At 41.0% G+C, this 20,335-nt stretch overlaps 1 protein-coding gene across 1 annotated transcript; it reads left to right on the top strand.

Moving 5' to 3' along the window:
* Positions 1-9,424: 9,424 nt before the first annotated feature.
* On the top strand, positions 9,425-9,997 carry LOC101605128 (interferon omega-1-like). Its single transcript, XM_004658508.2, has one exon. It carries the CDS (start codon positions 9,425-9,427, stop codon positions 9,995-9,997), a length of 573 nt encoding a protein of 190 aa, XP_004658565.2.
* The last annotated feature ends 10,338 nt before the right edge of the window (positions 9,998-20,335 follow it).

The raw sequence follows: 20,335 nt of genomic DNA, 5'->3' as shown, positions 1-20,335 counted from the left end.
GGAAATCCAAGTTACAAGGGAGAAAAGACCATGGTAGTTATGTTTACTTCTATTGTCTGAGGACATATATTAAAGGCCATTTTTCTTATGATGAAAGTGTCTTTTAAGGGAAAACCAATTTTATCATTTCCTTTTCAAACAAGTTTAATTACCAGGCATCAGATATCTTTTTGAAGAATAAATACAGATTATAAGAATTGAAAAGAGGATTTTCACTGACCAAACCAAAAGTAGAACTTACTATGCAGTGTGGGTATATTTTCCAAAATTTATTCCAATGTAAAGTACACGTCACATATTTGAACAAGAAATGGTTTATATCTTCAAATGTGTGTTTAACTATTTTATTTATGTAATTGTAAGGAGGGAGAGATGATGGTGATGGTGATAAGTGGTCATACAAAAATGACATTGCTCACAAGGGGAACCAGTTGACTAATGTAAGATGTGGATTGAAACTCCTACTACATTAGGAGAGTATATGATGTTAGCAACATTAGTGAGAACTGATAGAATTAAGAAGAATAAATGATATTGGATTCATTATTAATAATATTAATTAATGAATCTAAAGGGAAGAAGAAAATAGCATGGGATCTATCTCATATTTGTGACTCTCAAGTTACAGCTCAAGTACTTAAGGAAATACAGTTAATTATGGTAAAATTCTTGATTCTCATCTGCTGGGTAGCTTACACCAGTTCTGGAGAAATGGCTCAGTGGTCAAATGTATATTCCTGTGACACCTAATGGCCCAGATTTGATTTCCTACAACCCATGTAAAGTCAGATAAACAAAGTGGTGTGTGCATCTGGAGTTCATTTATAGTAGCAGGAGGCCCTGGAGCACCCATACTCTGTGTGTGTGTGTGTGTGTGTGTGTGTGTGTGTGTGTACCTCACTCTCTGTGTCAAAAGAAAGAAAGGAAGAAAGGAAGGAAAGAAGGAAGAAAGAAAGAAAGAAAGAAAATGAAAAAAGCTTACCAAATTCTTAGTAAGGGAATTTTAAAAAATCTTTCTCGTGCCCTCATAATTTTCCCTGTCTTTTTTTTTTTAATTTTTTGTCCATTTTTATTTATTTCCTTGAGAGAGACAGAGAGAGAAAGAGGCAGAGAGAGAAAGAATGGGCGCGCCAGGGCTTCCAGCCACTGCAAACGAACTCCAGATGCGTGTGCCCCCTTGTGCATCTGGCTAACGTGGGTCCTGGAAAATCGAGCCTCGAACCAGGGTCCTTAGGCTTCACAGGCAAGTGCTTAACAGCTGAGCCATCTCTCCAGTCCAATTTTCCCTGTCTTTTTATCCTGCCTCATTCTTATGCTATCAGAAGAGACAAGATGGGGCAAGAGACAGGTAACAGGTTCTTTTTTTTTTTTTTTTTTTTTTTTTTTTTGCTACAATGGGATAGCTATAAGCTATTTTCTTACCAGAAGTTTGAACGAGATGCCAGCAAAGGTAAAAGCAGACATACTCCATAACATTCCTGGGGAACACCTAAAGAGAAATGTCCCATTGGTAGAAGCATATGTGGAGCTCTAATAGTATATTTTATGAGGATGTGAGCTTGAAATTATTGTGCATTAAAAATTGGGGCATGGTAATATTTGTGATGACTTTTGAGGAGAATATTGAAAGGAATGATGACCCAAAGCTTATTTGACCTGATTTCTTAAGCATTTTTATTTATTTATTTATTTGCAACCAGGGAGAGAGAGCAAAAGGGAGTGAGAGAGAGAGAGATAGTGCTAGAGTTAGAGTACAGATATGCCAGGGCCTCTTACTGCTGCAAAGGAAATCAACGTATTTACCACACTGTGCATCTGGATTTACATGGTACCAGGGAATCAAACATGTCTCCATAAACTTTGTAAGCCAGTGCTTTTAACTGCTGAGCCATCTCTTCAACCCTTTACCTTGTTTTTTTTTAATATATATATATATATATATATATATATATATTTGTTTATCTTTATTTATTTATTTATTTGAGAGCAACAGACAGAGAGAAGGAGGCAGAGAGAGAGAGAGAGAATGGGTGTGCCAGGGCCTCCAGCCACTGCAAACGAACTCCAGATGCGTGCGCCCCCTTGTGCATCTGGTTAACCTGGTTCCTGGGGAATCTAGCCTCGAACCAGGGTCCTTAGGTTTCACAGGCAAGCGCTTAACCACTAAGCTATCTCTCCAGCCCCCTACCTTGATTTTTTAATATTATGGTGCAGAAATAGAGCCTAAAAGGCCACAGAGCTTGAGAAGCTAGGACAAGTAAGAGACGCCCAAGGAAGAATGATCCTCACCACACACTAAGGGAGAAAACATTTAAAAAATCAAATGGTGCATTTAGGGAAAATTAAGACAAGACTGTACTGATAGATCTGGAGATATAAACCTCATTGGTGATTTTGGAAGACTTTCAAGACAATAGTCAATGGCATTTACATTTACTTGTATTTATGCTATTTGGCATTTATTGAACATCTTATGATAGGTATATTGAGTATCTAACTCAGACCATTCTTCTCACTAATTCTACCTATATTCTGGTCACTTTTCTCTTACTTTTCCCATCCATATACTCACTGTAGTTCCAGGTTCTTTTAGGACAGACAATAACCTCTGAATTCAAAGGAACACACCTTCATGTGTACACTTTTCCCATTTCAGGCACAAGTCCTTACAAAGGTGTGCATTTACCTCTTTCATTTCTTCTTAAACCTACAGGGAAAAAAATCTGAGATTATTTGTTGAACTTGGGGTGGTTTTTTTCCTTGCCTCTCCTTTAGTCCTCTAGGCTGCCTGTTATCTTGTATCTTCTCTGATGCTGTTATGAATTTTGTCATTTCTAAAGTGCTTAATGTTACATGTAATGTTTAATCCTTCCAAATATACAAAGATGAGAAGGTTATCAATATATAACCTGATACTAATTTTATATTCTATCTGGACCTTACTTTTATCTATCACATGAAAGATACATTGGTATTTCTTGTAAACTCTCTGATAATCATTTCATAACAATTTTCAAACTTAAATTATCATTTTCATGTTAGAAAAAAACCTGTATCTAGATCTAATTACTACTACCATACATTTAGGCAATATGGTCTGCAATGATCTGGTCACATTAAATGTCCCCTTTGTCACATTATTTTTGTCTTGTTGAACAAACATATCTTATTTTCTAATAGAATTAGATTTACCAAGATTTTTTTATTACTGTTTCTTTTTCCTGATTAAACTGTGTTTTGATGTTAGTATTTGGCAACACTTTTCCTGAAAGCCATAAAATCTGATAGATACTCAAATACTAAATTCTCAAGGGCTTTTACAGTCTGAAGCGGGTCATGAGATGGAATCATGAAGAAATCAAGAATTTCCTCATCAACAACTGGAGTGAAAGCAAAGTTGTCTGAAAACTTATGTAAAAAGTTAATGAGGGCAGAGCACAGTGACTCACTCTTTAATCCAACACTCAGGAGGCAGGCAAAGAAGTATCACCATGAGTTCCAGGCCACCCTGAGAGTACACAGTGAATTCCAGCCCTACACTGAAACTCCGCACCCCCAACATATGTGGTACTAAAACTACACAACAGAAACCTTAACTAGTACTTCAGCACACTGAGATTCTCCATTGACTGTGGGTCCTGCCAGGGTAGAATTGAGATCCTTGGTAACACATTACCCTCTCTAAGCCACAGTTCTCACAATGGGAAATAGGATGGAAATATTCTTAAGCATGGAGTACAGAACAAATTCACACGTAGAAGCTCTTAGAATATCGTCCACAGCGTGAAGGTCTAACACATGGTGACTGTTTTCTGATGTTCATTTAGATTTATATGAAAATTGTAAACTCTTGTTCCCCTCTCTGCAACTGATAGTAAATCGTGAACAGTCTAAGAAAGGGAGCTGTCCTAGGAAAGAATAGATACTAAATATACTTGACATTGAAGACATTTTGACGAATGTGCAATTGGAAATTGGTAGTTTTCAAACATCTTGTATGTGAATAAGTAATCTAAATGGAAATTAAAAGGGAAAGTTTGTGTGTATACATACATACATACATACATACATACATACATACATACATACATACATAATCAACTATACAGCATACGGTGCACAGAACATGTATTTTAGTGTGTGTATGTGTGTTTACATAAATGCACATATTTCATTTGTGGATTCTGAAAACTTTCCAGATTCCACCTCCCTCCCCACTCTTCTAGACTCCATTCTTCCACTTTCAAGGCCGAGTTTCCTCCTCCCCCGTGCAGAAAACCCGGGTGTTCTTCTCGGCTCCACGTTAACCTGCTCTGCTCTCTCACGCAGTTGCTTCCAGTTCCTTCTTGGTTTCTGGCTGTCAGTTGTCCTACAGTATAGACCGCCACCAGTTGAAACCAAAGACAGAGTGAAAGCGCCAAGTTGATCAAAAATTCCAGGGTGAGAGGAACCGTCCACGGAAAAACCAGTCAATGTCTTCCTTCTCATGATGTAACAGGGGCTATGGTGAAAAGGAAATAGAATGTAAGTTCCATTTTCTCCTGGAGGGCACTCAGACATTCCGGGTCGATGCGCGCCGCCTACTGGCAATGCCTGACAAAGACAGAGTCCAGATGAGCCCTTGTCTCCTTGCAGAAAGTTTCTCTACAAATAAAGCGAGCTCTTTTGAAGAAAGAACTGACTTCAGTGTTGGAATAGTCCATTTCCTTAACGCTGTATCCTTGAGAAGAAAAATCTCTCCAGCTTCAGACACACACTGTCCTCTCTGGGCCATGGGCAGCTCTGTGGGAAGAAAGGGGTCAGAGCCTCCCTTGCCTGCAGCCCGCTGTTCATTCCAGCCGCTCCCGAGACAGGACTCTATGGACTTTAGCCAGCAGGAGGCAGGAGAGCCTGAAAGTTTGGGTGTGGAATTGCAAGAAAAATCAGGAAATATTTAAGCTCTAGTTTTGCAAATTTGTTAAGTTAGACCATGTCACTAGACATTATAGTCAAGAGTAATTCTCATCGACTCTTTGAATAAATGACTCAACTTTTACCCCTTCAACCTTGACTCAGGAATGAGAGCCAGGAATAAAGAAAAATGTAGAGACCTCAGACAACAACGGTTATCAAACGACACATGTGGGAAGTATTAAAGAAGTCTGAGGAATTTTGTCTGGAAGAATTTAATCAGAATGCATGATAGAACGTCTGGCAATTAAGAAGGAGCTTGAAGTTGGGTTAGGAGGAGCTTCAAATATTACTCAGGGAACAGAACACTCTAGGTGACAGGTGGAAGAAATTAGGAAAATCGTAGTTCTATTTTACATTATTGTTTCTGGCCTTCTTTTTTCTTTTTGCTATCACTTTTAGAAGACAAATTTAAGCAGAAGCAAAATTATCAAAAGTTCCAGATTCACAAGGTGGTAGAACTGTTAATAATAATAGGTTTTCATGGCTCCAGATTTGCATTTTTCTCTAATGAATTGTATAAAGGAGATTAACCCAATCATTGCTACTAAGTGGGTAGAATTAATGTTTTTCTTAGGGTATGGAGGTGGATGCATTTAATCCCAGCACTCAGGAGGCTGAGGTAAAAGGAATGCTATGAGCTTGAAGCCAGCCTGAGACTACATAGTGAATTCAAGGTCAGCCTGGGCTACAGTTTGACTATACCTTGAATACCAAAAAAAAAGAATTAATATTTTCATATTTTCCAAGATGTTACAGCAGTGTTTAGATGATATGCAATAAGTTATGGTTAGATTCAATTTTAGTTTTGTTATTAGTATAACTAATATTATTCAGATTATATTAAAACTTGACTGTTTGGGGATCATCTAATTGCATTTATTTTGAAGTGTTGGTTTCACAAATGGTTTCTCTCCTGGTCTCTCCTTTTCACTTCTCTCACCACCTTCTTTCTTCTTTTTCCTCCTCCTCCTCCTTTTTTTCATTTTCTCTCTTCCTCTCCCTCTCCCCCCCCCCCGTGTGTGTGTGTGTGTGTGTGTGTGTGTGTGTGTGTGTGTGTGTGTAAATATGCAGGCCAGAGGTTTATTTCCAGTGTCTTTATCAGTTGTCTGCACTTTATTTTTTTAAGACCTCATCACTCACTGGACCTAGAGCTCACACATTCAGCTAGCCTAGCTTGTCAAAAAGCTGCAGGGATCCTCATTTATCCACTTCCCAACATTGGGATACAGGCTTTATTTCCTAGAAAAGGAACTGGGCAAGGGACTGTGGTGGTTTGATTTAGGTGTCCTTGATCAACTCATGTGTTCTGAATACTTAGTCCCCAGGTGATGGCAATTAGATCCTTACTGGAGAAGGTGTGTTTTGGGGAGCAGCCAGCTTCTCCTTGCCAGTGTTTGGCACACTCTCCTACTGCTGTTGTACACCTGATACTGGCCAGAAGGTGATATACAGTCTCTGCTTATGCCACATTTTCCCCAGCCATCATGGAACTTCCCTTGGGTCTTCAGGCCAAAATAAACTTTCCTCCCATTAGTTGCTTTTGTTCAGGTGCTTTCTGCCAGCAACAAGAAGCTAACAGCAACAGGACACTGGGTTGAAGAAAGGAGCAGCTGGTTTATCCCCAAGGCTAGCACAGGAACTGGAGTGGGTCTTCCCAAGGCTGGTATAGAATCTCTTCTTCCTGGAGTCTGAGCCTCTTTCTCAAAGCAAGTCTTCTCTCAGGAGGACCTGGATATCTGAGGATGCCCAGTGCTGGAGTTCATACAGAAATGGGAGTGCAGTGATTGTTCATGCATATCAGGTGTCCATCATGGGACCAATCACAAGAAACTATAGTCCATCAAATGTCCATGAGCTCCTCAAGTTTTCCTGTTACCATGACAACTGCCAAGCTAAACTAGGTTTTTAAAAATTGTGGAGCATAGAGCTGCAGACTGTACAGCAATAGTAGGAGTTTGCTTTGACACTCTCATCACCAACAGGAAGAGCTTCTTGCTCCCAGAGCAATAAGTAGGAACATGGAGATGGCTTCAGGGAGGTAGCATTTGCCCAGAGGCTTTGCTCCTGCTACCAGTTGTGAAAAGCTAACTTTAGGGCTTTGTTGCTGGAGAGGGATTTCACAGCCCTGCCTGCAGGCTTTGATCACAGCCACATGTTAACCTTCCTCCTCTCACTTGCATTGTAAGCAATTTACCCATTGAGCTATCTCTCTGGCCCCTCAAAGTCATCTTTTATTGACAGGTCAGATTATTAACTAGGTGAAATGCTTTGCCAAGAAGAGTCTATACTATTCTGTGAACTAGTGACTAGGATCTGGTTGCCAGTCTTCTGTGAGTTGTGTGCTACTGACGTTAGCTTCCCTTCGCTGGGAAAATCACCTAACTAGAAGCAGCTCATGGGAGGAAAGGGTTTTTTTTGGGATTGACAGATTCCAGAGGACCTTCATCATGGTGGAAGAATTTGGCTTACTTCATCATGCATCCATAGCAGAGAGACAATAGCCAGCATTAGCTAGCAGAGCTGACTGAACAAAACCTAGGGCTGGACTCCATTAAGAGGTGACACACTTCTTCCTGCAGGGCTCCACTTCCCAAACACTCTACTAGGTAGGGACTAGGTACAAAACAATCACATTTGAAGCTATGGGGACACGACATTAAAAACCACCACAGTTAGTTTGACTCCTGTTCTAATCAGAGTTGATCACCTCTGGCTTAAGTAAGGGAAATGTCTGGTGTCTGACCCTGCTAAGCTGAGGTAATCCACTGACCTCCATTGGCTCTTCATTGAGCTGCTTCAATTATCCCACCCCCCCTCACACACACTGCACCTTCTAGTTCCCTATTTTCCTGCATTAAATTTGGCTCACTTATACTTTCCAATGAGTCAGACAAAGCAAGTTCCTTTTTATCTATCACTTTCGTGACATTCAGACTAACTTTTTGTTCTGCTCCTTTCTGTTTTGTTTTGTGCCCACTACCTACTGTCTATATTTGCTCTCTAGAAGAGTTGAAATAAAATAAAATAAAAAAACATGGGGCTGAAGAGATGGCTGAGCAGTTAAGGTGCTTGCCTGCAAAGCCAAAGATCCAGGTTCAATTCTGCAAGACCACTGTAAGCCAGATGTATAAGGTGGCACATGTGTCTGGAGTTCATTTGCCATGGCTAGATGTCCTCACATACCCTTTCTGCCTTCCTCCCTCTCTCTCTCTCTGCTTCTTACTCTCTCTCAAATAAATAAAAATAAAACATTTTTAAAAACCCATGAAGTTGTCAAAATCATAGAGATAAATAATGCCAGATTTTACCTTCTTTCATTTTGTATTATTTCATTAAAATTAGTACCCAATACAGAAGCAGTAAGACTATTCTGGTCCAGTTAACCATCACTGAAATGAGGTGCAAGAAAATATAAGGGACAAAAATCAAAAGGAATAAAACAAAGTGGATGATGTCCCTGGAATACTAGCTTTCATATTCTGTGACAGTGTGACAGTAACAGAGGAGAAAGGACAAAGAGAACCATACTTGGAGGTCACTTGTTTCTGTGACATTAGCTTCCTGGAAAGGATGGTGTGTGTCATCAATGACCTATACGCCTCATTCAGATTATTTGAGGATAACAATACAATAGCTTAAGATAAACATATCAACAACAAACTGTTTCTCAAAGAAACAATTATTTGACCACCATACATAAATACATTGTGACTGCAAAAGTAACTAGATACAAATAGAGAACATTTGGGGCTGGAGAGATGGCTTAGCGGTTAAGCGCTTGCCTGTGAAGCCTAAGGACCCCAGTTCGAGGCTTAGTTCCTCAGGTCCCACGTTAGCCAGATGCACAAAGGGGCGCACGCGTCTGGTGTTCGTTTGCAGTGGCTGGAAACCCTGGTGCACCCATTCTCTCTCCCTCTGTATATGGTGGCTCAAGTGTCTGGAGTTCATTTTCAGTGGCAAGATGCCCTGGCACACCTATTCCCTCTCTCTCTCTCCCTTTCTATGTCCTTCTCTAATAAAAACGAAAATAAGTCAAATATTCTTCTAGAAAGTATGAATAAAGCAGAGGTCAGAATCAGGGCCAATTATTTTCCTAAAAGAAGAATTATTTTTGCATATATAAAAATATATTTCTATGTATAAATTGATACATAACTACATATATTCAGCATAAAGGACAACAAATTTGCCCCTCAATTGTTAGTTATTCATTTTGCTTGGTAAATTTAAAAAACACTTATATAATATAATTGCAAACATGAGTAATTTAGACCAATGTTTTCAATACCATATCAATAATACACAAATGAAAACGAAAAAAGAAAGTAAAACTGAAGAGAAACATTCAGAAAATGAAATTATCTTGGCACTATTTAAGAACCATGCATGCACAGAGCGTCTTCAGAGAACCTCAGCTCCCAGCTTCACCCAGCCTCCAGCTCAGCCAGGCCAGCAGCTCCCTCATTTCCCCATGGCTCTCCTGCTCCCTCTACTGGCCGCCATGGTGGTGTGCAGCTATGGCTCTGTTAGCTCTCTGGGCTGTGACCTGCTCCACAACACTGCCCTACCTAGCAGAAGGACCTTTGACCTCCTGGACCAAATGAGGAGAGTCTCCCCTTTCCTGTGTCTGAAGGACAGAAGGGACTTCCGACTCCCCCGGAGGTTGGTGGACAGCGGTCCGTCGCACAAGGTCCAGGCCATGTCTGTCGTCCATGAGATGCTGCAGCAGACCCTCAGCCTCTTCCACACAGAGCACTCCTCTGCTCCCTGGAGCGCCCCCCTCCTGCATGAACTCCGCACGGAGCTCCACCAGCAGCTGGAGCTCCTGGACACCTGCTTGGAGCAGGTGATGGTGGAGGAAACATCTGCCCTGACAGCTGGGGATCCCAGTGTGGCCTTAAGGAAGTACTTCCAGAGAATCCGGCTCTACCTGGAAGAGAAGAAATACAGTGACTGTGCCTGGGAAATTGTCCGAGTGGAGATCCTGAGAGCCGTCTCTTCAGCAGCCAAACTGCAAGAAAGGATGAGTCATGATAGAGAATGATTCTCACTGAGTCATCTAATGTGTCAACTGTGCACATGTATCTTTGATATCTCAGAAGGGTTTCATTTCAGTTGACTTAAACTTTTTAAATGAATTCAGCTAATATTTGGCAGTTATGTGTTAAACAGTTATGTATTGGCAAGTATGTATTACATTTATTTATCTCCAGTGCATTCAGTTTTAAGAGATTATAACTTTGATGTTTTTTATAGTTCATTTTCCTATTTATTTATATTTATCACTTTACATTTATAATATTTTCATATTTATGTAAAATTTTATATTGAATTAATATTTATGCAAGTTGTTTCTATATTTTTCCATTTCATTTAATTTTAGCTTTAACTTAATAAATTCACCTGAATGTAAGTTTTATTTTCTTTTCCTAGAGACAAAACCACAATCTATGCCCATTTATTCTAAGTCTAGAATAAAATCAGTAACAATGCCAGTTTACTTCTATATACCTGAACATCCTATGGTCACCCGATGTATCAGTGTGACAGAGTATCAGATCTCTGTGAAGAAATATAGGTGAGGGCTATGTAATAGGCCATTCATTGTTGCAGTTACCTTTGCGTTGCTGGACAAACATCCAACCTGAAACAGCTCTTGAGAAGAAAGGGTTTACTTCAGGCTTACAAAATCCAGGGGAAGCTCCATCATAACAGAAGAACTTGCTCACATGCATAGATTCATAGTAGAGAGACACCATCTACAGCCAGCAAACACAAACAGCCAGAACCCACACTGTTCTCTACACACCTTAGGGATGAACTGAAATCTGTCCCCTAGTGACATGCTCACTAGGCAAGGCTGCACTTGCTGGGGACTTAGGTAGGAAGTTTAATCTTCATCATCAATGCTTGAGTCTATGGGGCCATACATTGAAACCACCAAAATAATTATAAATGCTTACCACACAAGCACAAGAGTTTGAGTTTGCATTTCAGAACTCATGTAAATAAATGCCAGGCATGGTCATGTGTGCCTATAATTCTAGTACTCAGAAGACAGAGACAGGCAGATCCCCAGATCAAGATGGTTAGTTGACTAGCTGAATACTTGAGCTCTGTATTCAGTGAGAAACCCTGTCTCAACAAGTAAGGGGGAGAACAATTGAGTGAGATACTCAACATTAGCCTCCAGAGCCAACCCCAATGCTTGTGTACCTGCACGTACATATGTAACCCCACACAAACTAACATGCATCCATGCACTCATCCCACAGGTACCTATAAAGAAAAAGGAAATGAAAGAAATACTGGTAAATAAGGCCATTCTGGGAAAGAAACATGAAAATTGTCAATAATTTAATTGTACATATGTGAATACAAAAAGAAGCAATGGGAAATGATATTCACCCACCAAAAATTTTAGGTATAAATGATGTTGAGAAGGAAAGACAATAATACACTTTTTTGGGGGGGGCAGTGTTATGGTACATGCCTTTAATAATAACACTCTGGAGGCAGAGGTAGGAGGATCACTGTGAGTTCGAGGCCAGTCAGAGACTACACGGTGAATTACAGGTCTGGCTGAGCTAGAGCAAGACCCTACATCAAAAAACCAAATATAGATAGATGATAGATAGATGGATAGATAGATAGATAGATAGATAGATAGATAGATAGATAGATAGATAGATAGTTTATTTATTTGAGAGAGAGAGAGAGGGAAAAAAAAGAAAAGCAGATAGAGAGAATGGGCACACCAGGGCCTCCAGCCACTGCAAATGAACTCCAGATGCATGGGCCACATCTGGCTTATGTGGGTCCTGGAAAATCAAACCTAGGTACTTTAGCTTTGCAGGCAAATGCCTTAACCACTAACCCATCTCTCTAGCCCCCATAATAATGCTCTTTTAAGATGGCATACATTAGACCCATGTGTTTTATTGCCAGTAGAATGTAAGTGTCTAGAGTTAATGTTCAATACCACTGGTCAAGGTATACGTTGGGATTCTTTATTACATGTTTGGAATGAGAGAACTGAAAGTGCAGTTGTTGCTTTTTAACTTTTGAGGTCATGGTAGATCTCAAATTATTTGAAGGTATTGTGTTGTGAGGAGGTAAGGCATCTCTTACTTCTTGATAAGTCCAATCCACACTTAGAAAATGTTGTCATGCTGAGATACAGTAAGAAATATAAGGGTTTATTTTGAGGAAACATGCAGTATCCAATGAAAATCTATCTTATTTATGGAGGCAACCCATGTTCTAAACAAGGGGAGAGGGTTAAAGAGAAAGAGGACCCAGGACCATTGGCTCTGTGAATACTGAAACTTTACTTAGTTTCTTTCCTATGTTGGTGACTATTATTTCTTGGTTTGCCTGCTTTGAAAATAGTACTAGTTGCAGTAATGTTCATTGCATCATTAGAAATATGTCCACTATTGCTATAATAATGCTTCTGTCATAGTTTATGGTATAGTTAGCACTAAGGAAAAGCACAATCAAGGAAAGATCCTTAAGGCTCTAATGGTCATTTCAGTGATTCCTCCTGGATTGAGACAACAAGAGAAGAATGTTATTTAGAGGATATCAAACAACTTGATGTTAATGTTTTTATACCTATAGTGGTTTGAATGAAATGTCTCTCATAGACTTGGCATGAGGAATACTTGGTCTTAGCTGGTAGCATTCAGGGAAAGTTCTGGAGCTTTCAGAGGTTGAGCCTTGTGGAGGAGGTATGTCACCAGTCCAGCACACTAGGTGCTCAGAGCTAGCTCTCTCTGCTCCCTGCTGCTGATAGTGTGAGGCAGCTTCATGCTCATATCATGCTTTCCTCCACACGGTGATAAAACTTCCACTCCAAAGTGTAAGCTGAATACACCTTCTCCTTCTATGAGTTGCTTCTGGTTGAGTGTTTTGTCCCAGCAACACGAAGGTAACTGGTACAATACCTGACAGACTGAAGGAGGACAGGGATGACAGCAACATCTTAGTTGAGTGCCATAAATATTTAAAGCATACATACTTAAACAGAAGTATTTGGGAACATGGATTGTCCCAGTCACCCCACCCAGGCGGACTAGTTATTATTTCATTGCTTTGTTAGATTCTGTGACTTTTTTTGTTCTTTCTGTCCTTCAGACATGGCTCAGCTGCACTATTTCAAGCTGGCTAACTTTCTGTTTACCAAATCTCCCTGTCTTTCTAATTAATTTTTCATCTCAGGTATTGTACTTTTAAGTTTAAGAATTTCTTTTTCTTTAAATTTATTTGCACATGTGTCCACATGTATGGGTGCACCAGGGTTTCCTGCATGGCAAAAGCCAAACAGCAGACACATGTTTCACTCTTATATATGCTTCATGTGGATGGCTTCCCCATGCCATGCGTTTTGCAAGCAAGAACCTTTAACCACTGAACAATCTTCCCCAATCTCAGTCTCAGAATTTTTTCTTGCTTTCTTTTTAGAGTTTCCTATATTGAAAACACTATCTCATTACTGTGTCTTTTTCTTGACTTTCATTGCATATTCTTCAATTTACAAGAGCATCTAAAGTCACTGATTCTAAAGCATTATTAATGTATGTGCTATCCAGTATTTTTCTTTATTATTATTATTGTTGCTGTTGTTGTTAACTAGAAACTTTGTATGTACACATCATGTATTGATACTATAATCTCCATCCTCCCTGCCCTATCCAGGGCCCTCCTTAGTGGAATTTCTGGCCTTCACCACGGGGTTTTGAACTAGGAGTTGTGAGAGAAGCAGTCAGTCATTGCGGTGAAGGCAATGTCTGTGGATATCCACCCCCAGCCTATTGGACTTAACGATCTTTCTGCCCTCTCTTCTGCAAAATTTCTTGAGCCTTTCTGGGTGTGTTTAAAGTCTACTTTAATGTTGTTCTCCCAGTAGCTTTGGGATTTCTGTTTTGGTATATTTTGAGCACCCTCACTTTCTGTCTCCATAACCCTGGCTCAGGTTGTCAGGCTCACCATGGAAGCAGCACTCTTGCTCATCTCACCAGTTCCTTGGTGGTTTCACCTATGCCCTTGCCTTGGAAATTTTTTTTTTCTCCTCAAGAGGGTCTCAATACATGATGCATCTATACAAAACATGTTAATTAAAAAAAAAATCACAGACTGGCAGTACCGCCAGTGTGCAGATGGGGGCGCCATCGCCGCTCTCCTCCGCCCACTAGGGCTCCGCGGGGCTCCCAGCTAACCTCTGTAGCCTCCCAGCTCATCTTCTGCAAAGCTCCACTTCCGCCAAGGCCCAGCGCCCTGGCCCCCCAAGCACCCCAAATCCTGGCTGAAAATCCCCCGGGAAGCGGTCGCGATCTCACAACCTAACAGCCCTGTCCTCCGCGCACGCGCATCCGCGTCCCTGAAGGTTCTGCGCGAAAATCCAGCGCTGCGCGCACGCCCGCGTTCCCAGGCAGGCTTCGGGCGCCCTGCTCAGAGCCATGGCTGAGCCACAGCTTTCTGCGGAGCAGTCCCAGACTCGGTCTGATGCACTATTTAAGCAGCTCACAATTGATGACCCAAGACCCGATCGCTTTGGGCAGATTCAGAAACCACCAGAACCTGGCGGTTTTGAATCAGCAAAGCCTCCAGCTTTCTCTAAGCAGAGCTGCGATCGCGCGCCCCCTGCCTGCCGCCGACGGAACCGCTGAAGTTCACATGGGTCCCCAGGTACTTGCTCCTGGCAGGAGGGATGCTCTGCTCCAACCATGCCTGCTCACTTGCCTGGGGCAGGCTTGAGAGTCTGGGTCTGAAAGACAGGGAAACCTTGCAATTTCTCGTACAGCTGAGAATGATCTCCCCGCTTAATGTTTGCAGGACAGAAACGACTTTAAATATCCTTGGACAAGAAGGAATAGAATAGCACCCAGGTGGAAAAGAAACAAGCCACCTGTTTCTTCCAGCTCATCCTCCAGCAGGTCTTCAGCCTCTTCTCTGTAGTGGCAGCCCTGCTCCTCTGGACGAGGTGGCCCACCGCTGACTTCTCCGTAAACTCTTTTAAGGGCAAAGTGATTTTTTCATTTCTTTTTCAATCAAGTTTAATAACCACACATCACATTCCTCTTTAAAGAATAAACAAAGGAGAGAAAAATCGAAAAGAGAATCTCCATCCATGAAAGCAATAGTAGAACTTGCTATACAGTACAGATATATTTTCCAAAATTTACCACGATGTAAGGTATACATCACTTATTTGAACAAAACATAGTTTATATCTTCAAACGTGTTTTTAAATTATTTTCTTTATTTACTTGTAAAGAGAGAGAGAATATGTTAGTAAAAGTGGTCTTACAAAAATGAAATTGCTCACAAGCAGAACCTGTTGACTCATGTCAAATGTGGAATGAAACTCCAGCTACATGAGGAGAGTATATGATGGTAGCAACATTAGAGAGAACTGATAGAATTAATAAGGACAAGTGATATGGGAATCATTATAAATAATAGAACTTAATGACTCAAGGGAAGAAGGAAATAGGATGGGATCTATAAGTCAAGGTTGATTGTAAATTCTGTACCTAAATTCTCTTTTTTGCAATATTGTTTATCTCTCTGTACTTGGAGATAAACAGATTAAAAACATTTTTAAATATCCAGAATGCACTCAATATTTGTTAATTTATTAGTCAAAAAAAGAAATCTTGGACTGGAAAGATGGCTTAGAAGCTAAGGTGCTTGCCTGCAAAACCTAAGAACCCATGTTCTGCTCTCCAGATCCCACAGTAGCTAGACACACAAAGGTGAGTCAAGCACAAAGTAGCACATAAGTAGTTGTCTCCTGGGTGTTTTTTTTTTTTTTTTACTCTGGGGAAATGTTATTTCTCTCTCTAAACTTCTCAGGGTGGGTGTTCTACCTCCCAGTAACTGACCTCCACAGGAGCTGCTCCATCCTGCCTTTTTCTTTGAGATGTGGCAATGAGTCACATGCAGTGGAAATTAAAAGGACTCCATGCTCCATGCTTGACTATTGGTAGACATTTCATTCAATGCAAAATTCCCTCTACTCATGAAGGTTTCTCTTCTTGCTGCAGAGACTACTATAAGGCAATCCTCCTGGATACTGTGTGCTACCATTCCCACAGGACCTTTGTAAGGTGTATTACCCAAATGAAATCTCATACCTGTGTCTGGAGTCACCTGAAAAACAAGGAAAACAAAAGGGGGGGGGAAGCCGGGCATGGTGGCGCACACCTTTAATCCCAGCACTCGGGAGGCAGAGGTAGGAGGATAGTTGTGAGTTCAAGGCCACCCTGAGACTCCATAGTGAATTCCAGGTCAGCCTGGGCTAGAGTGAGACCCTACCTCGAAAAACAAAACAAAAAAAAAAAAAAAAAAAAATTAGGAAAAACATGCAAAAACGGAATTCTGGAAAAGACTCAATAGTCAACACCGTTCACATGTGACGTAGTCTCACTTTGCACAGTCAGGAAGTGGCAGGTGGCAGAAGTGTCTGGAAGAGCAGCCAGTGTCCTGTGTGAGTGAGATATACACAGCATCCCCTGCTGATCCTGACACGTGGCACACCTGCCCTCCTCCCTACGTTTCTGGAGCGCACGCTTTCACCATGAAATCTCAGCAAACACCTTCCTCTTCCTCTGGAAGTCCTGGGCTCCCATGCTCATTACCTCCCTCAATATCCATACCGCTGTTTTCTCTTCCTTTGTAGTCTCTGCCCCTTAGTTTCTTCTAAAGTTTAAGCCACAAATTGAAAGCAAATGTTGAATGAAAGTTGTCGGTTTGTCACAAACTCCTAGATGAGGGATTGTTTTTATGATAAATATATGTATATAAGCGCATATATATTTCAAGTAGGGAATGTCCCTGTTAAGCTGATGTAACTAGTTTTTACTAAAAGGAAACAGAAATCAGTACCCATTTCGCTTGGAGTGATTCTTTAAAAGCGCCACCTACCGGCTAAAACTGGAAGACAGTCAAGTCTGAAGAGCTCCTCTCTGTCCATGTAGAAGCGGGCCTCCTTTCACTGAAGCTATTTGAAACCCTGTTTTCTCAGAAATAAAATAAAGTATAGTATCTTCTGCTACTGCCCTACTTCCCTGAATTACATTTGGCTCATTTTCAGTTTCCAACGAGTCAGGGCAAAGTAAATTCCTTCCTATCTATCATTTTCATGACATTCAGACTTACCTTTTATTCTTTTTCTTTTTTTTTTTTTGTTTTGTGCCCACAAACAACTGTCCATATTTGCTTTCTAGAAGAGTTATAATTTTTTTAAAAAAAATTAAGTTGTTAAAATCGTAGATTAAAAATAATGCAGGCTTTGGGCTGGAGAGATGGCTTAGCGGTTAAGCACTTGCCTGTGAAGCCTAATGACCCTGGTTCGAGGCTCACTTCCCCAGGTCCCACGTTAGCCAGATGCACAAGGGGGCGCACGCGTCTGGAGTTCATTTGCAGAGGCTGGAAGTCCTGGCGCGCCCATTCTCTCTCTCTCCCTCTATCTGTCTTTCTCTCTATGTCTGTCACTCTCAAATAAAAAAAATAATAATACTGCAGGCTTTTACCTACCTTCATTTTGAATTGTTTCATTAAAAATTAGTGCTGAATACACAAGCGGTAAGACTACCCTTGCAGCAGGCAAGTTCCTTAACTGCTATGCCATCTTTCTATCCTGCTAACGAATTTTAAAATAGATTTGTCTTCTTTTGTGATCACATAACATCTTTTCAATATGACCTATTCTACCTTTGCTTGCTGGTCGTATTTTCACTTATTTTTCACATACAATACTCTAGAGTTCTATGATTTGGCTCCATAGTAATACATTGCCCTCAAAGTCTGTATAGGCATCTGTTATTTCATAACTCAGTTATTGACTTGTGATTTATTCAACAGAGTATGCCATCAATAAGCAGGGCTGAGTTACAAGGCTAAGGGCCAGATGTAATGGGGGAGGGAGCATTCAGCTGTCCAATCACAGACATCCTTTAGGTAAGCCAGATATTGCTGATTGCACTTCCAGTCCGGCAGACACACAAGGGTGATCTGGAGGGAGGGAGGGAAAACCCTGTGAACATAAAGACCTTGGACAAAGGTCACGATGCAGGGCTGGATGAAGATAAGCAATACTCTGAATTTCAGAACTATGAGTACAATTAGGGGCATGTTATGAATTTCCCTGCATGCTGATACTTGAGGTGCAGTAGTCCAGACCCATAAATGGCCAACGAGGTGCAGACGCATGGAAATAGAAGACCCTGCACACACAGGTCAGTACCCAGTGAGCAGTAACTATCCAAGACTGCCCGGGTGCTTTCACATTCTGAGTCCCACAGAGGGACTCCATGGAAAGAGGACATGCCTTTACTCAGAAACCATAGTGCCCACTAGAAAGGAGATGAAAGGGGGAAAAAGAAACAGCAGAAGCTTGAGAATGTGAAGGACAACAGAGCTGCTCACACTATCTTCTAAAATGCTGGTGGTTCTTACGAATGGAACAATGTCAATAGGCTATGTTGAATTAACTGTTCAGATATCTTCACAAGAAAAAGCAAAAGTTGAAGAAGATTCTGAAGGCACTGGGTAATCACCAGAAATGAGCCCAACACTCATGACCTAGTGAGATGGCACTGACCCCACACCCTCATGCAGGGCATCTTCCAGGTCTGCTTGCCAGTCTTCTCTGAGTTAGTTGGTGGTGCTTCCTTTCTCCTTAAAGCTGTTCAGATTTATATTTCATAAAACAGAAGGCCAGTGCTTGGTCTTGCAAAGATAAGACAGCCCTTGCTGTCTGTTGGGCAGGAAATTTGCTGTATTGAACTGTACTGACTCATATTTTCCCATTTTAATAGAAGAGGCACGTCCTTTCTCTTTCATGAAACTTGGCAACAGAACTTTCTCTTTTAGGTCACAAACCACTCTCAAGTTTTGCCTTCTAGGAAAGTGGAAAGGAGAAATAAAAAGTCAGAAGTAATGAAAACATTACTGAAAAACAAAGATATTCCTTTGCCTTTCTTTCAATGCCTGTATTTTTCCTTACTACCTTGTGAAGTAGAATGTAATGAAGATACTGGTGGAAAAATTTCATAGTTCAACCACATTTTTTAAAAGGTTAAAATTTTAATAAAATAAAGCTATTTATTTATACCTGATAGAATAGCCTGAATGTCTAGGCTGCATTTGGATACAGGGGCTAAAAGGGGAAATGAATGACTGGGAAAACATGTAGGTCACTGGCTCTTGAATCACCTTGTATTTCCACCTCAGAGCTGCCCTGCATAAGAAGTAATCAGTGGTCACAGAAACGTATGTACTGTGAAGTAATATTTAGAAAGTCTGCAACATATTTCTCTAATAAAAATGTAATTCCAATAAATTGACAGTTTTCCTCACTTACCTAGACAAAAAAGGCTTTTGCATTTCGTACTGAGGAGTCTTGAACCACTTTGATACTTGGAAACGTGGGTCATCCCCTCACCAAGCACTGCGGGGTCAAAAGCAACTCCCTCCTCGGATTCACCACGCTGCCAACCAAGAGAACAGCACTTCCGGTCACAGAGCTCAGGCGTGGTCAGGATGTGGCGAGCGGGCTGTCAGGGGTGCAGGGAGGAGTGGACTGAGGACCTCTGTCATGTCACCGTCACCATGTGAATCACTCAGCTCTGGGGAGGCAACATGACCCGGGGACTAGAACCTCCTCATCCATGCACATGTGGGCAGAGAGAGACAGCACTCAGGGAAGGGTGGTCGTTACCACCTGAAGAAACTAGACCTCAGTACAGAAGAGATGGACAGAAATAATTACAATAATTCTGCCCCTTGTCCTTGTGTGGCACAACATGGGCCTGCACAGATTTGTGTCCAAAGGAAAGAGACATCAAAGAAGCTCTTCCCCCAATCATAAGTCACCTTGGAGATAAAACAGAAAGCGACCCTCTATTCTAAAGGGATTCTTTACCATGCATGCTCTCAAAAAATCACTAAACAGGGCTGGGGAAATGGCTTAGCAGTTAAGAGGCTTGCCCACACAGCCAAAGTGCCCAGGTTCAATTGCCCAGGACTTAGGTAAACCAAATGCACAAGGTGACACATGCATCTGGAATCGTTTGCAGTGGCTGGAGGTCCTAGCATGCCCATTCTCTTTCTTTCTGTCTTCAACCCCCCTTGTTTTCTTTCTCTCTAAAACTTCCCTCTCTCAAATAAATAAATAAAAATAAAAATCTTTTAAAAAATCACTACAAAGTAAAGGAAACCTATAGGACCAAAGGAGCATCACTTTCATGTAACAGAAGGAAGGCAAACATGGATGTTAAGATTGAGGATAAAATATTGTCACTACAACAAAAAAATAAACCAATATTTACATGTCAAAAAGCATACAATTGTGCATGTGTGTAAATCAGAATTT

This window comes from Jaculus jaculus, chromosome 1, assembly GCF_020740685.1.
Source record: "Jaculus jaculus isolate mJacJac1 chromosome 1, mJacJac1.mat.Y.cur, whole genome shotgun sequence".
Lineage (NCBI taxonomy): Eukaryota > Metazoa > Chordata > Mammalia > Rodentia > Dipodidae > Jaculus > Jaculus jaculus.
The sequence above is the reverse complement of the archived record's forward strand: the minus strand, read 5'-3'. Positions and strand labels throughout refer to the sequence as shown.